General features: G+C 48.3%; 2 protein-coding genes across 2 annotated transcripts in view; both read left to right on the top strand.

Annotated features, from left to right (window-relative positions):
• LOC139673810 (zinc finger protein 850-like) overlaps window positions 1–24,779 on the top strand; it is a 1,066,517-nt gene that overhangs the window by 214,303 nt on the left and 827,435 nt on the right. The window lies entirely within an intron of this gene.
• Window positions 3,910–4,833, top strand: LOC139674316 (olfactory receptor 14J1-like). Its single transcript, XM_071560517.1, has one exon. The coding sequence runs from the start codon at window positions 3,910–3,912 to the stop codon at window positions 4,831–4,833; it is 924 nt and encodes a 307-aa protein (XP_071416618.1).

Below are 24,779 nucleotides of genomic sequence, written 5' to 3'. Positions count from 1 at the left end.
ATGTTTTAAATCTCTATTAGTTCCTATGTAACTTTTTAGTTTTGAATGATTCCTCTAAAAACCTGAAAATTCATGTCCCTAAAATGGCAGTTCTTTCACATTTATGAAGTTTTGGGGATTAGGTCACATAAAAATGCTGACAAGGTGTCCATAGGTGTTTGCAGCCCTGTGGAGAAGGAATTGGAGATACAGGAATGAAAGAATGATGAAACAGTTTGGGTTGAAAGAGACCTAAAGGAGCCTCCAGTCCAACTTCCCGCCCATTAACGAGGGAATCCTTCCACCAGTTCAGGCTGCACAAAGTTCCTCACCTTGGACACCTCCAGGGATGACGTTTCCACTTAGTGGGCAACCTGCTCCAGGTTCCTGCTCCCTTAATCAGAAAATATTTCTTCCTGACATCCAATGTAAATCTGCCCTTGCTGAGTTGCAGTTACTGTGCCTTGTTCTGCCAATACAACCTTTGGCAAAGTGTGTCAGTCTGTCTTTCCTGGACAAGGGACACTGCATTTTCATGGCTAAACACCTTGGAGAGGGACCAGAGAGGGCCCATGAAGGCATTTGGAGGTCTCAAGCACATGACCAATGTATAAGGACTGAAAGCCCTGGGCTCAGTGGTGTGGAGACTGAGTAGAGCACAGGAGAAGGCTGAGAGTGCTTGAAGTGCTCTCCCCTAGAGATGGTGGAGCTTTTCTTTGTAGTGAGAAACAGCATGAGAAAGAAATAATGTCACCAAGGGCAGCTGGAGAGGTCCAGGTTGGACATGAGGAGAAAGGAATTTCCCTCCAAGAGCAGTGGTTTGGTGCAACACAACACCAAGAAGTCTGAATTAGCCCATGGCTTTATCTCTCAAGAAGAGCCAGGGAGGAGGGAGAGACGTCAGTGCAGGAGAGTTCCAGAGTGACAATGAATCCATTGTGTCAATAAGACTCTGCAGTGTCACACTGTGCCGTTCATTCCATGAGGTTCCACAGTGTCCCAGTGGTGGTGTCAGAGATGGTGGAGCTTTTCTTTTTGTAGTCAGATATAGAATGAGAAAGAAATAACGTCACCAATGGCATCTGGGAAGGTCTTTACTGGACATATGCAGAAAGGAGTTTCCCTCCAAGACAAGTGCTCTGATACAAAGCATCACCAAGAAGGGGTCTGGGCCAGCACAAGACTTTGTGTTCCAAGGCAGAGCCAGGGAGGAGGGAGAGATGTCAGTGCAGGAAGGGGCCAGCGAGGTGGGGCAGCCGGGGGATGCCGACAGCCTGCAGGGAAAGGGGCAGGGCATGGACACCGTAGGACAGCCTGGGCTGGAGAGGAGACAGGGATGTGCAGAAGCTGAAGGGCCCCAAGAGAGCCAACTTGTGCAGGCCTTTGGCCATGGCTGCTGTGTGTGCCCCTGATGGCATGAGGAGACAAGTGAGCCTTGCAGCCCTGGGGCCTCATTGCCTCCTTGTCCCTGCTCAGCAGCCTGGGAGGTGCCACCCCATCCTCCTGCCCTTGGCATTGCACATCCCACATCCCAGTGCCCCAGGATAAGATGTGAGAATGAGTAAGGGACTGCATATGCCTTTCCAGGGTCTGGGTGTAAGGGCTTGGCCCTTTGGAATAAGGAAACATATAGAGATTTCCTAAGCATGAGAGACACCTTTCCTTGCTTCTTCATAATTGTCACCACTGTCTGCAGTTTTCTGCTCTACCTGGAATCTGGGGACACTTTCTCAGTCTTGTCTCTTAATTGGACCCATTAGCACTACAAGAAACTTCAGAGTTTCACTCTCACTTTGACTTCTTGAGAAGTTGTTTGAAGTTACTCTGATGGACTGAGTCTGATGTAAACAACACAAACCCCCCCCCCCGAGGGCCATTAAATGCCCTGGGCTGTTGCTGTGCTGCTGAGCTGGGCCGGGCTCCTGGCACACAGGGAGCTCCTGGCAAGCGGGCAGCGCTGCAGAGAGACAGCTCTGCCCAGGAGCAGCTCCTGTGCACAGCCCAGCAGGGCTCAGGGCACTGCCAGGGCAGCTCAGGGGCACCAGCAGGGCACAGACAGAGCTTAAAGGGGCTCAGCACTGGGAGGATGACTGAGAGCTCATGGAGGAGAAATCTTTGCAGTGCTGGACACGGTGAGTCTGTGGGTGCAGGGCAATGCAGGGGCAGCTCCTGGAGGCATCTCCTAAAGCTGGCCCAGCCCCAGCTGATGGGATGTGTGAGGAGGGGGCTGTGGGGGACACTTTGGAATAGCTGTGGAGCCGGGGGGTGCAGCCAGGGGTGCCCAGGGCTGTGGTGCAGAGCAGGGTCCTGCAGCCCAGGGTGCTGTGCTGAGGCAGGGACTCTGCTGCCTGCCAGGGTCAGCTCTCAGCCAGCCTGGGGAGCTGCTCACAGGGCTGGGGAAGAAGGGCTGTGGGGAAGGAGCAATCAATGATAGGTGAGGGCAGGATCCTTCCACTCTCAGGGTGTTGAATGTGGCTGGCTGCTCACAGCTCCAAATCACAACAGGACATTCAAGAATGGAGTTTTAAAGAAGCACAGAAGGTTTTGTGACACATGACTGGAATTGATACTGCTCTTTATGTCTTCTGCTCTGGCTTGCCCAGGTAGGCAATGGGACACAGAAATTAATTTCTCAGTCCAGCAGCAGGCACAAAAATTCTCCATCTTCTACAATGAGAACTGAAGAAAACAGGCAATCTGAGAAATCACCACACTGTGCCCTACAGGGACCATCAGTGTCCCTTTTCCAGCCTTCTCGGGGTTGCTCTGACGTTGCCATCAGAACCTGCACAGATATTTTTCTCTTTAATCAGCTCTGAGGCACCACAAATGGAAGTGCAGGGCAGATGGGAAACAGAGCAGTCAGCACTGTATCTGTCTGTGCTGACTATGAACTAAAACACTGAGAGCTGAGCACTATTATCTGTCCCGTCCTAAGGATGTTCACACTTTCATTCACCAAAAATTAGAATTTCTAGACTCAATAATACCACTTGATTGATATGACAATAGGAAAAAAAAACAACAAAGCAAACAACTAGAACAAAAACCTCAGAGAAACTGAGAAGGAACAAGGGCCAATAACCAAACCCCCTCCCTAAGTTCCAGTCCTGTTTGCTCCAGCCTTACTACCAAGCATGTTCTGTTCTCTTTACTAGGACATGATTGTTGTTCAGTTCTCTGTACTGTAGCCTGGAGCCGAATTAATCAGGTAATGGTGGACAGTTGAATAGAGCAAAATGGTAGCTAGCCAAGAATTTTTCTACTAGTTTTGGCTGGGTCACCTGTGAAAGGAACCAAGCTGGGTCAAGGAGAGGAAGACTACCTGGGACCCTCCTTTTGGGGATGAAGAACAGAAGGACCCCTCCACAGAACTGATGCCAGAAGAAAACACCGCCCCAGCTCTACCCAGACCCCACCTGTAATCAATATGCAATGAGATGTTGTAATCAATTATGTTCAAATGTATAATACAGCCTCCTTTGACACCTGCCAGGTGAGCAAGCCTCTGCTTGAAGTTTTGCTGCCTTGCTTCCTGCTCAGAAATAAATACCTGCTGCTAACGGGTGCAAACACCTTCTCTTAGCAGTTATTTTTGTGGCGTTCTCGCTTATCACAAACTCGCTATTACGTTCAGCTAAACCTGTTTCTGCAGCACAGAATCTTCTGCCACAAGAGCAGAGAGTGAAATGTTCTTACACGTGGCACTCGGTGTGAGTACTGGAGCTTTCACAAGCCAGATTCTGTGTGCCCACTGCATCAGGGCTGAACTAACTCGCTGGAGCAGCACAATCAGTCCAGAGAGACCAAATGAATCCAAAATTGGGGGAGTGCGCTCGAAATTCTATGAGATATTTGCTGATTTTGTCCTTAGAAATCTGTCCTAAATTGTCACTATCTTTTCCTTCTTCGACAGTGCTCCATTGCCAAATGAAGCTCATGTCGAACAGCAGCTCCATCAGCCAGTTCCTCCTCCTGCCATTGGCAGACACGCGGCAGCTGCAGCTCCTGCACTTGTGGCTCTTCCTGGGCATCTCCCTGGCTGCCCTCCTGGGCAACGGCCTCATCATCAGCGCCGTAGCCTGCGACCACCACCTGCACACCCCCATGCACTTCTTCCTGCTCAACCTGTCCCTCACAGACCTGGGCTGCATCTGCACCACTGTCCCCAAAGCCATGCACAACTCCCTCTGGGACACCACAACCATCTCCTACATGGGATGTGCTGCACAGGTCTTCTTCCTTATTTTCTTCATTGGAACAGAGTTTTCCCTCCTCACCATCATGTGCTACGACCGCTACATTGCCATCTGCAAACCCCTGCACTACGGGACCCTCCTGGGCAGCAGAGCTTGTGCCCACATGGCAGCAGCTGCCTGGGCCAGTGGCTTTCTCAATGCTCTGCTGCACACAGTCAATACATTTTCCCTGCCCCTGTGCCAGGGAAATGCCCTGGGCCAGTTCTTCTGTGAAATCCCACAGATCCTCAAGCTCTCCTGCTCACACTCCTACCTCAGGGAAGTTGGACTTCTTGCTGTTAGTATCTGTTTAGGTTTCGGCTGTTTCATTTTCATAGTTTTCTCCTATGTGCAGATCTTCAGGGCTGTGCTGAGGATCCCCTCTGAGCAGGGACGGCACAAAGCCTTTTCCACGTGCCTCCCCCACCTGGCTGTGGTTTCCCTGTTTGTCAGCACTGCTGTGTTTGCCTATCTGAAGCCTCCCTCCATCTCCTCCCCATCCCTGGATCTGGCCCTGTCAGTTCTGTACTCAGTGGTGCCTCCAACACTGAACCCCCTCATCTACAGCCTGAGGAACCAGGAGCTCAAGGATGCTGTGAGGAAAATGATGACTTGATGCTCTCCAGAAGCATAAAACTGTTGTTTCTGTTGATGTCTGCATAGTATTTGGACTGGAACTCATTACAGACCCATCCTGTTTTCTCAGCATTTGTTGGGGGTCATGGGTTCATCTTGTGATAAGTTTGTGCACAATTAATCTCCATTCTAATCTAGTGTTTTTCTTTGGAGTTTGACCCAGAGGCTAGTGTAAACAAGGATTTGTTGTACTTGAGTAGTTACACAAAATAAAGGACAGTGCAGTGACTTGTTTGATCCTTCTTCTTAGGCATTCAGAAAGGACAGCTCAGTGCAGGACAGTGCATGTTTACAGAGAGGAGGGGACTGTTCAGAGCTGCCCTTTCTGCTTCCACACTCTCCTAAGCCCTTGTGTTGGTCCAAGGCCTTGGTCCTCTGCCAGCTTGGTCACATCCTGCTGTGTGTCCATCCTGGGCTCACAGCCAGGGACAGGCCATGGGCACCGCTGGGACACAGCTGGGCTCCACAACAGCAGCTCCATCAGGAAAGGGGTTCTCCTGAGGGCAGGGCAGGAAGGCTTTGGGCTTCCTCTGAAGTTGCTCTTAAGAACATGCCTAAGGAAGAGACATTCAAGAGGCAACTTGTGCTGCTTTGTCCTCCCTGGGGCTCAGTGTGATGAGATCAGGTTCCCAGTGTGACTTTCAAAGGACTTAGTTCTGGTTCAGGTTTTACTTGTTGGTGGCCAGAGACCATGCAGATGAGATTAACCTTCCTGGGGCTCAACAGCTTGTGACAGGGCTGATGGCAGGTAAGTGATTTGCTTAAGACACTTTGGAGCTGCCAGGAGAACACGAGACCTGCAGCAACAGTGTGAGCAGGAGCTGACAGTGAATAGAGCCCAATGAGAACAGGCCTGTCCAGCTCGGAGTCACCCAGAGATAATATTCTACATCTGAGTGTGAACTGAAAAAAAAGAGCCCTGCAACCCCAGGGAATACAGCAGGTTGAGGGAAAGGAGTCCTGGGATTCATTTTACTTTCCATAAGCATTCATATCTGGATCCAGTGCAGCCCCCAGACCCATCTCCCAGCACTGGAACAAGGCAGGGCCCCTCTGAGCACCCTCCATGGCCACACAAGAGCTTGTGTGGCAGGGAGTCAGTGGCAGGGACCACCATCAGCTGGTTCTGCCTCCCAGCCTGACCAGCACAGCCCAGAAGAGCCCCCCCATAGCCCTGGGCACCACAGCCTCTGTGCCCTGCAGAGCAGCATCCCCAGCTCGGGGGCTGTGGGGAGCACGGGGAGGGGCTGCAGGAATGGCTGGTCAGGCCAGCACAGACGTGTTCCCCTAGGGAAAGGCTCTGTGGGGAGATGGGATGTGCCAGGAGAAGAGCAGGGCAGGCTGTGGGTGCAGAGGAGCCATGGAAAGAGGCTGCCCTGTCCCTGTGGCTGCAGGAGATGCCCGACCTGAAGATCTCCTGAGCATTCCACAGACAGGGTCACTGTCCCTGACCTCCATTTCCTCCATTTCTCGCTGGAGGGCCAGACATGACTGTGCTACTCTGCTGGGCTGGGGCAGGGACAGGGAGATGGGGAGACCAGGAGGAGGTTGGACTGGGAAGGGGCAGGAAGAGGGAAAGCCCAATGTTGAGCTGAAGTGTGTGAGTGTGCAGGGTGGGGGCTCTGTAGAGCTGTGGTGCCTCCAGGCCCGGGCAGTGGCAGCAGGAGCCCAGGGAGACACTGCACCTGCTGCCAGGAACTGTCTGTGTGTGTGCAAGGGAAGGACTCGTGTCTCTGAACAGCCCTGGGAGTGTGAGCAGGGCATGAGCTCAGCTCAGGTGTGGGCACCTGTCAGAGCCCTGACATTTCTGGGAGTTGCTCCAGGAACAACCTCCTATCCCAGGGACATTCGTCTCTCCAGCTTTGGATACATCCATTACAGAAGGCCCTGTTTCCTCCATTCCTTTTTTCAGCCTTTCTGGCCTGTCCCTTTCATGCCTCAGGAAGCAGACTGAGGAACATCTCACCTGTGCAGTCAGAGGGGTTCTGTGAGCAGGAGTGGCAGAGTTCTGTAGAAATTTATTTCTGCCCTTCCCAATGGCACAGGGCACATCTTCAGAGTATGAAGACACTCCCTGGACAACTCTCCTTGGAGAGATATTTGAAGAAAAAAAATGGGAGAGAAGGTAAAATTAGAGAGATGAAACTTGCCTGAAAAATTCAGTAGCTCCTCTGAGCAATGTTTCTGCATTGGAACCATTGGTAGGAAATGTATTTTGAAAAGTAGCTGTACAAAGCTATTCCTTTAGACAGTGAGTAAATCAGGTTAACTAAATATTTTTGTGGTGTTTTCAATTAAAAAAAACCAAAAAAATATTTTATATATATGTTGAAAATAATCCTTACAATGCTGGCCAGGAATCCTCCAGCAATTATCAAGAGTTCTGCTCTCCAGAGGTTTGAACTACCTCCTAAAACCCACACTCCTGGCTTCAGGCCATGACTTCCCAGAGCAGTCACAGAGTTGGCCACTGCCCCAGAGATGCCCCAGGGCAGCTCAAGGACCCAAGTGTGAAAAGTCCCTCAGAGTGTCTGTGAGCCCTTCTGGAACAGGAGCTGCTGGGCAGGAAGGACCAGCTGGGGAGGGGCAGGGAATCCCCCCCTGCAGCACTGCTGGCCAGGCTGAGGAGGGTCCTCTCCAGCACAGCAGAACATCCTGTCCCCTTGGGGTCTGGGCTGTCAGGTATGTTCCCAGAACTGACTGGCCAAGCTGGGCAGGCAGATGTTCAGGGTTCATGAAGGGTGTCACAAAGCTGAGCCCATCCAGCTGAAGGTTTTGGGGAGGTCAGGAGGAACTGGGACAAATGGGATGGGATATTTGGGGGAGGGAAGGGGGGCTTGGCCAAAAGAGAGGAAAAGATTTTGGTGAGATGAAAAAAAGTTCAGGTAATGCTGAGGGTGTTGAAACACTGACTGTGCAAACACTCCTGATGGACCTTTACCCATAATTTGTGTACCATTGCAACTTCTGTGAGGATAACTTGATACTCCTAATTTCACCCCCAGCAATCTTCTCTCAGGAACCAAAGGGACCCTGGGACACTGGGGAAAGCCTTGGAACCAAGGGGCCATTCTGACACTTGGGAACCTCATGGAATCAAAGTTCCATTGTGACCCTGCAGGACCTCAAGGAAACAGAAGCCCATTGTTACCCTGTGGAGCCTCATGGAATCCAGGGATCATTGTGACACTACAGGGCCTCATGGACTGCAAGGAACCCTGGGACACTGCAAAAATTCATGGAATCAAGGGGCCATGATGACACCGAATTGTCTCATGGATTCAAAGGAATCCTGGAATATTTTGGAATGTGATGGAATCATCGTGCAATTGTAACACTACAGAAACTTATGGAACCAAGAGGCAATTTTGACATTTCAGTGCCTCATGGAACAAAAGAGACCCTGAGACACTGTGCTGGTTTGAAGGTGAACCAGCAGGGGAAATGAACTCACCACGAGAGAGATTATAAGTCAGAGCTAAAATTTAATAATAATATTACAATAACAACACTGATACACAAGGGAAATTGCTTTCAACTCACAATACCCCAGCAGTATAACCCAGTGTCCTGGGGCACAAACCCAAGGGGGTTTGTTTGCCCTTGTGCTGAGACCCCTGTGGCTCCCCCAAGTCCAGAGCAAAAGGAAAAGAAAAACCTGTTGGTGCAGGCGAGGGCTGTGGTCTGGGCGAGAGCGGTGATCTCCTGCTGTCGAGGTCCTGCTGCTGCTCTGGATCCGACGAGAAGGTCCTGAGGTCTTCTTACCCACCACTTATGTACCCTCAGGGAGCACCCAGTCCCTCCCCCTGGGCGGGGACTCACACAATGGGTGATTAACTCTGGGAGCCAGGGGTTGTTGAGCTGTTGATGGCCCATTAGCAGCTCCGCCCCCCTCAGGCTGGGTGTGAAGTGATAATGGCTCCCTGGGCAGCTGCTGCTAATGGCCCATTGTCCTTGGGGAATGAATAGAGGGGGTGGAATACACAGGTTTGATCACCACCACACAGGGTTAGCTGGTCCCTCCAGCTGAACTAGGACATTATCCACCCCTTATTCCACTCCATCTAGTCATTCCCAAATTAACCCCCTTTTTACCTATACATACATATATATACACATGTATACAATGAAACATTACAAACTCTTCTCGCTCAAAATTAGGTCCCCTTGTGGTACACAACGTGTTCCTCCATCTTTTTGCATTACCCACCAAGTGCAACCAGGTCCTTGAGCAAAGACAATCCCTCGGATGGGTTTGCCTTTGTTTGAGGTGGGACTCACCCAAACAGTCTTTCCTAACATACCTCTCATATGGACCACAGGGACTTTATCTCCATCTACAGTATTCAAGAGTTCTGATTGGGCAGGGCCAGCTCGATTGATGGAGCCCCGGGTGTTGACCAACCAGGTGGCCTTTGCCAAATGCAGCTCCCAGTGTTTGAAAGTTCCCCCACCCAACGCCTTCAAGGTTGTTTTCAGCAGTCCATTACATCGCTCAACTTTCCCGGCAGCTGGAGCATGGTAGGGGATATGATACACCCACTCAATGCCGTGCTCTCTGGCCCAGGTGTCTATGAGGCTGTTCTTGAAGTGGGTGCCGTTGTCAGACTCTATTCTCTCTGGGGTGCCGTGTCTCCACAGGACTTGTTTCTCAAGGCCCAGGATGGTATTCCGGGCAGTGGCGTGAGATACGGGGTATGTCTCCAGCCATCCAGTGGTTGCCTCTACCATGGTCAGCACGTAGCGCTTGCCTTGGCGTGTTTGGGGAAGTGTGATGTAGTCAACTTGCCAGGCTTCCCCATACCTGTATTTCGACCACCGTCCACCATACCATAGAGGCTTCACCCGCTTGGCCTGCTTGATGGCAGCACATGTGTCACAGTCATGGATAACCTGTGAGACACTGTCCATGGTTAGATCCACCCCTCGGTCACGAGCCCATCTGTATGTCGCATCTCTGCCCTGATGACCAGAGGCATCATGGGCCCATCGGGCTAGAAACAATTCACCTTTATGCTGCCAATCCAGATCCACCTGAGAGACTTCAATCCTGGCAGCTCGATCCACCTGCTTGTTGTTACGATGCTCCTCATTAGCCCGGCTCTTGGGTACATGAGCATCTACGTGATGGACCTTCACACTCAGCTTCTCTACCCGGGCAGCGATGTCCTGCCACATCTCAGCCGCCCAGATGGGTTTCCCTTTGCGCTGCCAGCCGGCCTTTCTCAAACACTTCAGCCATCCCCACAGAGCATTGGCCACCATCCACGAGTCAGTGTAAAGGTAGAGTCTTGGCCACTTCTCTCGTTCGGCGATATCCAAAGCCAGCTGAACAGCTTTCAGCTCTGCGACCTGACTTGATCCACCTTGTCCTTCAGTCGCTTCTGCAACTCGACGTGTAGGACTCCATACAGCTGCTTTCCATTTCCGGCTTGTCCCTACAATGCGGCAGGAGCCATCTGTGAAGAGAGCATATCGCTTCTCCTCTTCTGGTAGCTGGTTATATGGTGGGGCCTCCTCAGCTCGTGTCACCTGCTCCTCTTCTTCTTCAGAGGACAATCCGAAACTCTCACCTTCCGGCCAGTTGGTGATGATTTCCAAAATCCCAGGGTGATTAGGATTCCCTATCCGGGTTCGCTGCGTGATCAGAGCGATCCACTTACTCCATGTGGCATCAGTGGCGTGATGGGTAGAAGGAGCTTTTCCTTTGAACATCCAGCCCAACACTGGTAGTCGGGGTGCCAGGATGAGCTGTGCCTCAGTGCCAATCACTTCTGAGGCAGCTCGAACTCCTTCATACGCTGCCAGGATCTCTTTCTCAGTTGGGGTGTAGCTGGCCTCAGATCCTTTGTATCCCCGGCTCCAGAATCCCAGCGGTCGTCCTCGAGTCTCCCCAGGTACTTTCTGCCAGAGGCTCCAGGATGGGCCATTCTCCCCGGCTGCAGTGTAGAGCACATTCTTCACATCCTGTCCTGTCCTGACTGGCCCAAGGGCTACTGCATGGGTAATCTTCTGTTTAATCTGCTCAAAGGCTTGTTGTTGTTCAGGGCCCCACTGGAAATCATTTTTCTTCCGTGTCACAAGGTAGAGAGGGCTTACAATCTGACTGTACTCAGGGATATGCATCCTCCAAAAGCCCACGGCGCCTAGGAAAGCCTGAGTTTCCTTCTTGCTGGTCGGTGGGGACATAGCTGCTATTTTGTTGATCACCTCTGTTGGAATCTGACGACGCCCGTCTTGCCACTTCACTCCTAGGAACTGAATTTCCTGAGCAGGTCCCTTGACCTTACTTCGTTTAATGGCAAAGCCAGCTCTGGAGAATCTGGATTATCTTCTTTCCTTTCTCATAAACCTCCCCTGCTGTGTTCCCCCATACAATGATGTCATCGATGTACTGTAGATGTTCTGGAGCCTCACCCTTTTCCAATGCAGTCTGGATCAGTCCATGGCAAATGGTGGGACTGTGTTTCCACCCCTGGGGCAGTCGATTCCAGGTGTACTGCACCCCCTTCCAGGTGAAAGCAAACTGCGGCCTGCACTCTGCTGCCAACGGAATGGAGAAAAAGGCATTGGCAATGTCGATGGTGGCATACCACTTGGCTGCCTTGGACTCCAGCTCATACTGAAGCTCCAGCATGTCCGGCACAGCGGCACTCAGGGGGGGTGTGACCTCATTGAGACCACGGTAATCCACCGTCAGCCTCCACTCTCCACTGGACTTTCGTACTGGCCATATGGGGCTATTAAATGGTGAGTGAGTCTTGCTGACCACCCCTTGGCTCTCCAGCTCACGAATCATCTTGTGTATGGGGGTCACAGAGTCTCGGTCAGTGCGGTATTGCCGACGGTGCACTGTGGCTGTGGCCAGCGGTACCAATTGTTCTTCAACTTTCAGCAGTCCTACAGCAGAAGGGTCCTCTGAGAGGCCAGGCAAGGTGCTCAGCTGTCTGATTTCCTCTGTCTCCACAGCAGCTATGCCAAAGGCCCAACGCAGTCCCTTTGGGTCTTTGAAATATCCATTCCTCAGGTAGTCTATGCCAAGGATACATGGGGCTTCTGGACCAGTCACAATGGGGTGTCTATGCCATTCCTTGCCAGTCAAGCTGACTTCAGCTTCCAGTACAGTCAGCTGTTGGGATCTCCCTGTCACCCCAGAAATAGAGATGGATTCTGCCCCGACGTATCCTGATGGCATCAACGTGCATTGTGCGCCAGTGTCCACTAAAGCTTTGTATTTCTGTGGGTCTGATGAGCCAGGCCACCGAATCCACACAGTCCAATAAACCCGATTGTCCCTCTCCTCTACCTGGCTAGAGGCAGGGCCCCCCTAGTTCTGGTCATGGTATTCACTGCGCTCTCCCTGTGAATATGACCGGGAGGTTCCTTCAAGAGGATCGGGCATAACATCATCATTCCTATACTGTCTGGAACCTTGCCCACGAGAGACCGGAGCAGCCTTCAACCTTGAAGAATTGCCTGTGTTAGTTGTGCCTCTTTGCAATTCATGTACCCGAGCTGCTAAGGAAGAGGTGGGTTTCCCATCCCACTTCCTCATATCTTCTCCATGCTCATGGAGGTAAAACCACAGATTGCCGCGTGGAGTGTACCCTTTCTCCTTAGCTGGGAGACGCCTGCTTCTGATGGCGGAGACTCTTGTTTGTTCTGGAGAGATATGGAAGAGTCCTTCCTTAATCTTCTCTTCCAGTTCAGCCAGTTTTGTTTCCACAGCTGAGACATGGGCTCGTAATGGAGCAGTGACAGTGTCTTCATAAATCCTGAGTTTGCTGACCAGTGCACCCACCTTGTCTTCTCCCTCTCTCCACTGCAATGTTGCAAGGTAGCGAGAATACATTTCTGGCCCAAGTCGTGCAAATTTTAACCACATCTGGGATGTGCACTGGACACCATCTGGACTTTTAGGGAATCTCTCATCCTCTGAAAAGATTATCTCCAGTACGGCTAATTCCCTTAAGCACCGGATACCTTGTTCCATCGTGTTCCACTGTCCTTGCTGTACGTGGAGGTCCTCCTTACAAAGATATCTCTCCCTCACGCTTGACAACAGTCGCCGCCAGAGGCTGAGAGTTTCCTGTCTCTTTCCAATGCCCTGATCAATGACAACATCTCGAGACAGGGATCCCAGCTGCCTTGCCTCACTCCCATCTAGAATTGTATCATTGGCTGCAGCATCCCAGATTCGAAGTAGCCAGGTCAAGATGGACTCATTTGCCTGTCGTGTGAACTCTCTCCGGAGCTCACGCAGCTCTCCCAGGGATAGGGACCGGGTGATTATTTCTGGCTCCATTTCTTCTGCTTGAGATGAAGGTCCTGACTCTTCCTCGTCATGCACTATACGAACTGATTTGGTCTTTGATTTTCTTTTCTGGACAGGGGCAACTGCTATCGGTTTCTGTTGTCCTTCTGGCTCCTCCATGGTTTGCGTGGACATGGCGCTAGTTGATGTATCTCTCTTCCTCTCTGGCTCAGTCATGGTCTGGGTGGACATGGCGCTAGTTGATGTATCTCTCTTCCTCTCTGGCTCAGTCATGGTCTGGGTGGACATGGCGCTAGTTGATGTATCTCTCTTCCTCTCTGGCTCAGTCATGGTCTGGGTGGACATGGCGCTAGTTGATGTATCTCTCTTCCTCTCTGGCTCAGTCATGGTCTGGGTGGACATGGTGCCTGTGGATTTGCTCCTTTTCTCCTCCTCCTGATGATGCTGTACCACCCCAAGCAGTGTGCGGTAGGCAGTGGCCAGGGCCCAGCAGGTTGCTGTGAGCTGCACATCTCTGGGACTACCAGAGCATCTTCCTTTCACATAGCTTAGCATTTTGGCAGGGTCCTGCAGTTGTTCCGGGGTGAATTTCCAGATCATTTGAGGAGAGAAGGTCTCCAAATACTGGCCCATATCTTCCCACTTCCCGTGCCACTCAACATCATCCGCTCCCAGGGCAGGCCTCCAGCAAGTCTCCTTAGAGAGCCCAGTTCTGACCCTAAACATGGTGTATACAGTACAGAGGAGACAAAGCAACACTAACAGCAGGATTATGCTGTCCCTAACATCAAAAGGAAGCTCAATATTTTCAATGATTGTTGTAGCAGAGGTGAAAAGGTGGAAGTAACCATCTCCGCCTGTTTTCCCCACAGTCTGGGTGCTATTTTTAATGAGACCCCAGAGGTAACAACCCAAACCAGGACAGGCAGACCAGACTGAATATACATTCACAATGAAATTCATTGCTTCTGATGTTATGACAACATAAACGTAGTATATTAATAAAGCAATTTTGATCCTTCTCCCTGGTATTAAAGAGAGCATCAAAACAGGCACATGGTTCCCCATGTGTCGAAATATGAACAGGCCCAGATACACCATCCACATGAATACATCAAGCAACATGGTAGTCAGGGAGTTTCTGTACCCAAATACACAAAATGAAATTGTAGTTCTGACTTCTCTCTCGTGCCCCACGTTGGGCGCCAAAAGATGTGCTGGTTTGAAGGTGAACCAGCAGGGGAAATGAACTCACCACGAGAGAGATTATATATCAGAGCTAAAATTTAATAATAATATTACAATAGCAACACTGATACACAAGGGAAATTGCTTTCAACTCACAATACCCCAGCAGTATAACCCAGTGTCCTGGGGCACAAACCCAAGGGGGTTTGTTTGCCCTTCTGCTGAGACCCCTGTGGCTCCCCCAAGTCCAGAGCAAAAGGAAAAGAAAAACCTGTTGGTGCAGGCGAGGGCTGTGGTCTGGGCGAGAGCGGTGATCTCCTGCTGTCGAGGTCCTGCTGTTGCTCTGGATCCGACGAGAAGGTCCTGAGGTCTTCTTACCCACCACTTATGTACCCTCAGGGAGCACTCAGTCCCTCCCCCTGGGCGGGGACTCACACAATGGGTGATTAACTCTGGGAGCCAGGGGTTGTTGAGCTGTTGATGGCCCATTAGCAGCTCCGCCCCCCTCAGGCTGGGTGTGAAGTGATAATGGCTCCCTGGGCAGCTGCTGCTAATGGCCCATTGTCCTTGGGGAATGAATAGAGGGGGTGGAATACACAGGTTTGATCACCACCACACAGGGTTAGCTGGTCCCTCCAGCTGAACTAGGACAGCAGTCCACGCTCTTTCCACAGGGCTCCATGCACATGCACTACTCCAAAGGCATACTTAGAATCGGTCCAAATGTTCACCCTTTTTCCTTGGCTTAAAATTAGAGCTCGCACCAAAGCCCAAATTTCAGCTTTTTGCGCTGAGGTACCCGGTGGTAGTGCTTTTGCTTCCACTGTCTGTTGCAGGGTGACCACTGCATATCCAGCATACCTGGTGCCGTTTTCCACAAAGCTGGATCCGTCTGTGAATAGTTCCCAATCAGGGTCCGGTAATGGTTCATCTTTTAAGTTCTTGCGACTGGCGTAAACCTGTTCAATCACTTCGACACAGTCATGCTCCAATTTCCCTTCCTCCTGAGTAGACATCAAAAATTCTGCCGGGTTAAGGTGATTGGTTAGCTTTAATTCGATATCGTCCTGCTCCCTTAGCAGGGCCTGATATTGGAGCATACGACTTGAGGAGAGCCAATGTCCCCCCTTTTGTTCCAACACAGTAATCACCATGTGGGGCACATAGACTGTCATATGTTTTCCCAAAGTCAATTTGCGAGCTTCTTGTATCAGTATCATGGTAGCCACCACTGCCCTCAAGCACCCCGGCCAACCAGTACTCACTGCGTCCAGCTGTTTAGAGAAATACCCCACCGGCCTCTTCCACGACCCCAGTTTCTGGGTGAGGACTCCCAATGCCAGCTGCTGTTTCTCATGCACATATAATTGAAAATCCTTGGTCAGGTCGGGCAGTCCCAAGGCCGGCGCTTCCTTAAGGGCTTGTTTCAATTCTTGAAACGCTTTTTCTTCTGCTGGCTCCCATGTAAACACCTGCTTCTTTACAGCCTCATACAATGGTTTAGCCATTAGTCCATAGTTAGGGATCCACAGCCGGCACCATCCAGTCATTCCTAGGAAAGATCTTAACTCATGGTGATTACGAGGCACCGGAATGTCACAGATTGCTTTTATGCGGTTCGTTCCCAATCGACGTACCCCTTGGGAAATTTCACAACCCAGGTAGATAACTTTCTGTTTTACCAACTGTGTCTTTTCCCTAGAAATTCGGTATCCTGCTTGCCCCAACATGTTCAATAGATCAATAGTCAGTTTACAACAGAGTTCTCGTTCTGTGGCTCCCAGGAATATATCATCTACGTATTGTAGAATTACATATGAAAAAAGGTGAATCTTTTACCTGAGTAGTTCTCCATTCTTCCAATTCTTTGGCTAGCTGATTACCAAATATAGTAGGTGACGATTTGAATCCTTGAGGCAGTCTAGTCCAAGTAAGTTGGCACTTCCATCCCGTGTCTGGATTTTCCCATTCGAATGCAAAGATATGTTGGCTTTCGGGTGCCAGAGGGATGCAGAAGAAGGCGTCCTTTAAATCAATTACTGTGAACCACTAAAATTTCTCAGAAACAGATGTTAACAGCGTATACGGATTAGCTACCACAGGATATATATCTTTAGTGATTGCGTTAACTGCCCTTAAATCCTGCACCAGTCTGTATTTTCCATTCGGCTTTACTACTGGAAAAATAGGGGTATTATATTCTGATTCACATTCCCTTAATATTCCCAACTTCACAAACTGATCAATCATTGGAGCTATTCCCTTTCTTGCTTCAAGCCTTATTGGGTATTGTTTCACCCTTACCGGTTGCACTCCTTCCTTCAGTTTTACTACTACCGGCTCAGCCGCTTTTGATTTACCAGGGATCCCCGTCTCCCAAACCCACGGAGCCACAGCCTGCTCTATCACCTCTGGTATCATCTCTGGTTCTACTTCCTTAATCATAAACATTTTTGCTAAGTTTTCTTCTGGTATTTCCAATTTTACCCTATCCTTATCAAATATTATTCTTGCTTGTAAAACCGAAAGCAAATCTCTTCCAAGTAGTGACTCTGGGCTGTTCGGCATATATAAAAATTGATGATCAAATTCTTTCCCCCCAAATTTAGTATCAAGCGGCCACAGGAATGTCCTTTCCTCTACTTCCCCAGACACCCCAACAACCAGTACTTTCGATTCACTCAAAACTCCCTGTAATTCGTTTACTGCCGAATAACTAGCCCCAGTATCCACTCTAAATTCCATAGGTTCCCCCTCTATTTCCATTATGACTTTAAGATCCCGTTCTAGTCAACTTTGATTCTGAGTATTTCTCATCGTCAATGCTTGAGCGACACCTTGTGGATTTCCCACAAATGGATTCATTCCATTCCCCATAGTATTTACTGAGGTCATTCCATTGTTAAAAGGACCCCCAACCATTTGTATACCCTGATTAAGTGGGCATTCATTCTTCCAAAGTCCCAACCCTTTGCAAAGTGCACATTGATTAGGCCCCAATATTCCACGAACATTCATTCCTTGGTTACCGAAATCCCCTCTCCCGAATCCACCACGTTCTCTTCCGCGACCCCTACCTCTAAAATTTCCCCCACTACCACTCGTAGCCTGTTTCAATACAGCCAACATGCCTGCCTGCTGTTTCTTTGTCGTCTCCTTTTCCCTATTATTATATACTTTCCATGCCACCTCTAACAGCTTTTCCAAATTCCACATTTCTTCTCCTTCTAATTTTTGCAGCTTTTTCCTAATATCCTCCTGAGACTGTCCCATAAATATTAAAGCCAACTGGAGTTTACCAGTTTCTGATTCTACATCCAAGTTAGTATATTTTCGAGCGGTATCCTTCAACCTCTCCAAAAATGCTGACGGAGATTCCCCCTTTTCCTGTCAAACCGAATACAATTTCGACCAATTCATTGTTTTAGGAATGCCATTCCGAATTCCTTCAACCAACAACTCCTGATATTTCTTAAGCGCCTCATATCCCCTGGCTGTATTAGGATTCCATCCTGGGTCATCCCTCGGCACTAACTCATTAACCGTACTATGGGTTACATGAGCCCTTATCATGTCCCTAGCCCGGTCAGTCATAACTTTCATCACCATCTCCTTTTCAGTAGAATCCATAAGAGTATCTAATAAGACTTGCAGGTCATTCCAATCCGGGTTTTGCGCCTTAATAACTATTTTTACCACCCGTGCAACCTTCTCCGGATTCTCCTGATAAGCTCCGGCTGACTGTTTCCAAATAATCACATCGCTAGGTGAAAACGGGACCTTAACTATAACCCTTCCACCATCTGCCCCCACGGCCTCCCGTAGAGGCGCCATCAATTTAGGTCGCACGTCCCCCTCCTTCCCCTTATGCCTTCCCCAGCGTGTGCGTCCAGCTAATGGGGTTCTTTGTACATCACCCCTATTATCTAACTCCGACTCTTCGTCTGAAGAGGAGGGAGCAGAGGTCTTTTCTTTTCCTATTTTAAGGCTTTCAAGAGAGGGACACGGAGGTGCACTAGGGGAGACCAACAACGACACGTCTTCCTCCGGGGCCTCAATAAAGCACAACTTTCGCTCTTTACAACCCACACATTCATTATTAATAGTTTCCAAAACCAGCATACCGCATTCTTTTAACCATTCAGTTTTTCCTTTTAAATGATAAAACAAATCTAAGTAAGGTATCTCATCCCATTTATCATTTTCCCTTAAGAAACCCATCAAAGGAGCGATAATCTCCGTAGTCATTGTACCATTCCGTGGCCATTGCATTCCCCCCATTTCATATTCTGGCCAAACATGATTACAGTAATCAATCAAGTTCTTTTTCTTCATCCTTTGTTCAAAATTCTCCGTTTTCCAGTGCTTCAACAAACACTCGAGGGGGGAATCCTCGGGAATATCCTTATCATTAGAAGACATTATCCCACAGCTCCAGAATGACAACATATATAACAGAAATACATACGACGCTGCGACTAACCACCAACCTATATCCCCAACTTGCCAATTCTAGTCGCTATCAAATGGCAAGTACCGGACCTGCACGGTTCCTATGTACGTGTCTTACGGCCGGTGCCTAGGCTTCCAATACCAACAAACCAATCTTACCACCCCCTTTCAGAATAAAGCCACCCCCCTTTCAAAATAAAGCACCTTCGGGCTCACCTCTATGTAGTTGTCCGACAGGCGCGGGGTCGGGCACGAACTGATGACTCCCTGAGGAAAATGCTCAGTGTCGGCTTGGAGTGGATCAGGACGCGAACCGCCCCAGCAGCCCTCGGAGCCCCACATTTGGGCGCCAGAAAACTGTTGCCCGTTCACAGGAACACAAACCGACAGAGTATCAGTTTATGCGGTGCTTTATTTGCTGGGCCCGGGAAACCTGGGGACTAGTGTCCTAAGCCAGGATTCCAACGAGCCATTCTTGAAGACAGTTTTTATACTTTTTCTACAGCGTTATACGTGCACAAAGACACACGACCTCGTCCATAAATCAGTTACATAGATTATACATATACAATTGATATCCGTCTTCAAGGGTTAAAAATCTACCATGCTCGTCTAACACAGGATACTGGTTAATTAGACTCCCATCACCAAACCATTTGCAAAACCCCTTACATATGTTGATTCTAATCTTATCTTTAAGCAACAGTTTGTTTTCTTCCTCAGGTTCTATTACTTCACTAATCCCTTTAATTATTGTCCTGCTGTTCCTTGCAAATTCCCAACAGTTTCTAGGACCCCACTACCGTTTCAAGTTACCCCACCTCAGGCCCAGTTAAACCCCGTAAACCTTAGCATAACTACTTCCACGATTAGATTTACAAATATATTTGTAACAATAACATTTAGCTGCAGGATTGTACAAAATACCCCCCCAAAGATATCGGCACCACACACATTTCAAGGACCACCCAGCAGTAAATCACTCCCATAGCAAACTTAACTGACAGAAGGTAACTAAACAGAGACACAACAGTTCAACACCACCAGTAAACACACTCAATAACCCAAAAGGAAAAGCAACAGGAAAAATATATATCATTAACCCGCATACACCCAGTGAGTTATAGCAAATTACAGCTAATAAGGTATAAGAAAAATAAAGTAAGAATTCTGTGGCTTATCCCTGCAATATTGATGGAGTGGGGAAGACAGGGTAGCTCTCAGGTTGCCCTCCCAGAGGTGGAAAGTTTTTCTCACCAAGTTGCAGTTAACTGCACTTCTTTTATATCTTTTTTTTCTTCTCCAGGTGTTTGTGTTTGGGGGGGAGGCAGATGCCCTGAGGTGAGGTGGGCCTTTGAAGAAAGAAAGAAGGCCATGCTATTTCTTAACACTCCATCCTTTGTTAATCTTATCAGTTTGCCTTGCTTTTGTCTTCTGTGGGGAGCACCCCCCCAGGGGGGCTGAGATGTGTCTCTCAACCCATCAGGCCTTATCAGCTTATCACCCCACACCCTGTGATGTTCTGAGCTCTCACAAATCAGCTCCATGCTCTCACTGTAACAAGGGAAAACTGAGTCCTTGGCAGCACATGGGCAGAGCTCTTGCTCCTCACAGAACCATAAGCACACACAAACCAGTGAAAGAAAATGCATTTTAGTAAGGAGTGAACTCTGTGAAAAATGGAGTTTGTTCTCTGAAATTTTACCTGTCTTTTTTTTTTTTTCAAATAGGCCTTATTGTCAAAAAGAAGTAGATGTCCAACAGCAGCTCCATCAGCCAGTTCCTCCTCCTGGCACTGGCAGACACGTGGCAGCTGCAGCTCCTGCACTTCTGGCTCTTCCTGGGCATCTCCCTGGCTGCCCTCCTGGGCAACGGCCTCATCATCAGCACGGTAGCTGCGACCACCACCTGCACACCCCCAGGCACTTCTTCCTGCTCAACCTGTCCCTCACAGACCTGGGTTGCATCTGCACCACTGTCCCCAAAGCCATTCACAACTCCCTCTGGCACACCACAACCATCTCCTACACAGCATGTGCTGCACAGGTGTTTTTCTTTCTGTTCTTCATCATGACAGAGTTTTATCTCCTCACCATCATGTGCTACGACCGCTACGTTGCCATCTGCAAACCCCTGCACTACGGGACCCTCCTGGGCAGCAGAGCTTGTGCCCACATGGCAGCAGCTGCCTGGGCCAGTGGCTTTCTCAATGCTCTGCTGCACACAGTCAATACATTTTCCCTGCCTCTGTGCAAGGGAAACGCCCTGGGCCAGTTCTTCTGTGAAATCCCTCACATCCTCAAACTCTCCTGCTCACAATCCTACCTCAGGAAAATTGGGCTCATTGTGGTTACTGCCTCTTCAGTTTTTGGTTGTTTCATTTTCATAGTTTTCTCCTATGTGCAGATCTTCAGGGCTGTGCTGAGGATCCCCTCTGAGCAGGGACGGCACAAAGCCTTTTCCACCTGTCTCCCTCACCTGGCTGTGGTCGCCCTCTTTATCAGCACTGCTGTGTTTTCCTACCTGAAGTCACTCTCCGTCTCCTCCCTCCTCCCCATCTCTGGATGTGGTGGTGGCAGTTCTATACTCGGTGGTTCCTCCAACACTGAACTCCCTAATCTACAGCCTGAGGAATCAGGAACTCAAGGATGCCCTGAGCAAAATGATGACTGGATGCTTTTCAGGACCAATAAATGGCCTGTTTTTTTCAGCTCAACATTCATCGTGTAATGCCTTGTAAGCTCAGCTTTCCTTACAAAGCTTTTGATAGTGGTGGTCGATGCTTTCCTTCTTTTTTCTTCTGTTAATGGTGTTAACCCTGAATATTTTTCTTCACATGTATCTAAGTCACTGTCTACCCCCTTATTTTGACCTATAAATTGTGTAAATGAGGAATTATGCTCTGTGTTCACTTAAATAAAACAAAACTTCATGCAGGGACTTATTTTCCAAACATCCTCCCTTTGTTACTTTGTCCATGAGAAATCATGGTCTCTGAGTATAACAAAGTATTTAAGTTCTTTTTTCCAGATTCTTCTTTCAATAACCCCTGAATCTGGAGGGCAATGCCTGTGTGCAGAGCTGGAGGGGAAAAAAACCTGGTACAGCAGCAGTGCCAGGGAGCTCTTGGGCTTTTAGACCTGCTCTTTTTCTACTTCCACCCTCTCCTTTATTGTCCTTGTCCAAGGCCTGAGTGCGCTGGAAGTTCAGCCACTGTCCTGCTGTGTGTCACTGCTGTGACCACGGGCAAGGACAGGCCATGGGCCCTTCAGAGGCAGAGCTGGGCCCTATAACATTTCCATCATGAAAGGGGGATTCCCTCTGGGCAGTTCCTGAAGATTTTGGTCTTTTTCCAAAGTTGTTCTTGAGGAGAAGCCCAAGGAACAGACTCTCAAAAGTCTCGCTGATTTGCTTGTTTCTCCATGGAATCACTGCAGTGAGATCAGGGTCCTGCTGTGGAACTGAGGGCTGGTTCAGGTGTTCTATCTTGGTGGCCAGTGGCCACACAGATAGGAAAGGGTCTTCATGTCATAAGCCTGAGGCTCTGAAGCTTTGATGGCTCTGATGGCAGGTGAGTCCTTTTCTTGAGGAAATCACGAACTGCCAGGAGGGCACAGAGGATCTGCAGGGACAGCCCATCCCATACAGTCAGCAATGAATGGAGCCCTGGAGCAGAATCCTGTCCAGGGTGGAGTCCCGCAGACAGAAACTATTAAATCTCACTGTGAACTGGCCAACCAGAGCTCTGCAGCCCCAGGGGACACAGCAGGAACAGGGAAAGGACTCTGGTGACTAACTTGTCTTAACGCTCAGTTGAAACAGTCAGAAATACAGACTTCATTCAGGGGGAAGAACAGAGACCATTTATGGTAAAAACTTCCAGTGTAATATAGGATTAGTATAATTTAGAGGCTGGGTTATGCTAAACGGAGGATGGTTCATGCTAAGTAATGGATTACCACATCTTAATCATGGGGAGAGCAGGTACTGAGAGCTAATCCATTATTCATGGACACAAGGGAAAGTGGAACAATGGATGTTGCAAAACAGGTTTCAGTACACAGCAAGGAATATACAGCAACTGCAAACCTTGTGAAATGCAAAAGAGAGGAGATGCATCAGTGTCCGCAGACTGGATTAAGTCTTATTGTACTGGGGAGCCTTTCTGGGTCCTGAAGTTTTTCAGTTTTGTATCCCACCAGTTTCACCCCTTCTAATTTTGTTTCTTTAAAATGAAAACTTAAGAAAAATTCTGATCGATTATTCGTGGGATACAGGAAAGCAAAATAGGGGTTACATAACAAGTTACAAAAGAACATAAAATTCCAAACAATTTCACTATAAGCAACATTTCAAATTGTGGACTGATGTTAATTTGTCCAGCCAATGAAACCCCTTAACCCACTTTTGTTGTTCTCTTTCAGAATTTAATCTCATGAATATTTATTTAAGCTAATCTTTTAAAAAGCTTTATTTAAAACGACTTATAAACAAGTAACTTTAATGAAACAAAGAGCTTTGATGACTTTTTTAGTGTTTGTGTTTTTTCTCTGACATTAAGCTTTTTTTCTGAGGGTGTTTTTTAAATGCCATGTTTGTTCTTGAAAACCTTTATTCAAACTAAACATCTCTGCAAATGAACAACTTTATTTAATTTAGGATGTGTCTTTAGACATTTATTTGAGAGTGTTCATGTGTATATGAGATAGTGTAGTTATACAGACCAGACAGCTCTATCAGTAGTTACATTCTCACATGTGCATTCATTCTCACATTCACTCAGGGCGCCCTTTCATTCAAACATTCACACAAACAGACTGAAATTTATATTTTGCTGTGTTGTATGATTATGAAATGACAAACTGGCATTTGTGTTCCTTATTCTTGCATTAGCAACATCTAACTATATGTCTCTTTGGTTTTTGAGTTCTGGTGAGAATATAACATGTAAAATATAGACATTCTGCATCATGTTTGTGAGAAAAATTCTCTATTTATTGAATTTTACAATGATAACAGAGTCCTTGAAACAAAAAATAACCATCAGAAAGGTTTACTTACAAACACGTGTTGTTGTGCCCTGGCTGATCCCAATCCCCAAAAGCACCCCCCTCCAATCAGATTTCCCCCTCTTAAAGGCTTCTAAATCCCACCCTGTCCATATAACAGAAAGGGCATTCCCTTGCCTCTTATTGGTTATCTTATGTTAAGAGGCAGGGTCTTGATTAAAATGGCAGCCTCCATGGGCGCCACATGATGGGGGGGGTTTGCTTCATTTACATTTATTTCCCAATACCTGACTCCCACTCACATGTTTCCCTGGTACCTGCCCAAACATGTTCAGGAACCTTACAACTTCACAATACGCCCATAGGTTAGTATTAAAAAAGAAAAACCCTTTAAAATGCACGTGTTTCCCTGTTTTTGTTAGTAACTTTTGGTTAATTCCTTTGCTTGAAAAGAAAAACATTTATTTATTTCTCATATGTTCAATTTAAAATAAAAACTCAAAAACATATAAAACATTCCTACAGTTCAGAGATAACTTGCCACTCCCCCGTTTTTATTTTTTCTATAGGAGATTGGTAACTGTAGCCCTGGCGCTGCCCACCCCAGCCGCTGTAGCTGCTGTTTGCTCTCTCCCTTGGCAAGGGAGGGGGTGTGCAGTTGTGGGCGATATTTGGGTTCTTGCTGGCAGTGCCTTGTTTGCTATAGATATGCAAAACTTTGAAAGACAAGCATTTCAGGTAATTAACACATGAACTGGGCCCTACAACAGAACAAAAGAGCTTTCTTCAGCACAGGTAACACACGAAAAAACTACAGTAGGAGAAGAAAAGATAGATTTAAAACTCTTGTTTGATACAAAAAAAAGGTAAACAGAGGAAAACAATTCCCTACATTAATGATCACCTGAAGTCACAGCTAGTGAGTTTTCGTGGCTTCTTTAGGCAGAGCAGAAATGGCTCAGAAGGGTCTTTCACCTCACAGCTCCACTCCAGCTCATTATT

Source organism: Pithys albifrons, chromosome 7, assembly GCF_047495875.1.
Source record: "Pithys albifrons albifrons isolate INPA30051 chromosome 7, PitAlb_v1, whole genome shotgun sequence".
Lineage (NCBI taxonomy): Eukaryota > Metazoa > Chordata > Aves > Passeriformes > Thamnophilidae > Pithys > Pithys albifrons.
This window is presented reverse-complemented; position numbering and strand designations above follow the sequence as displayed.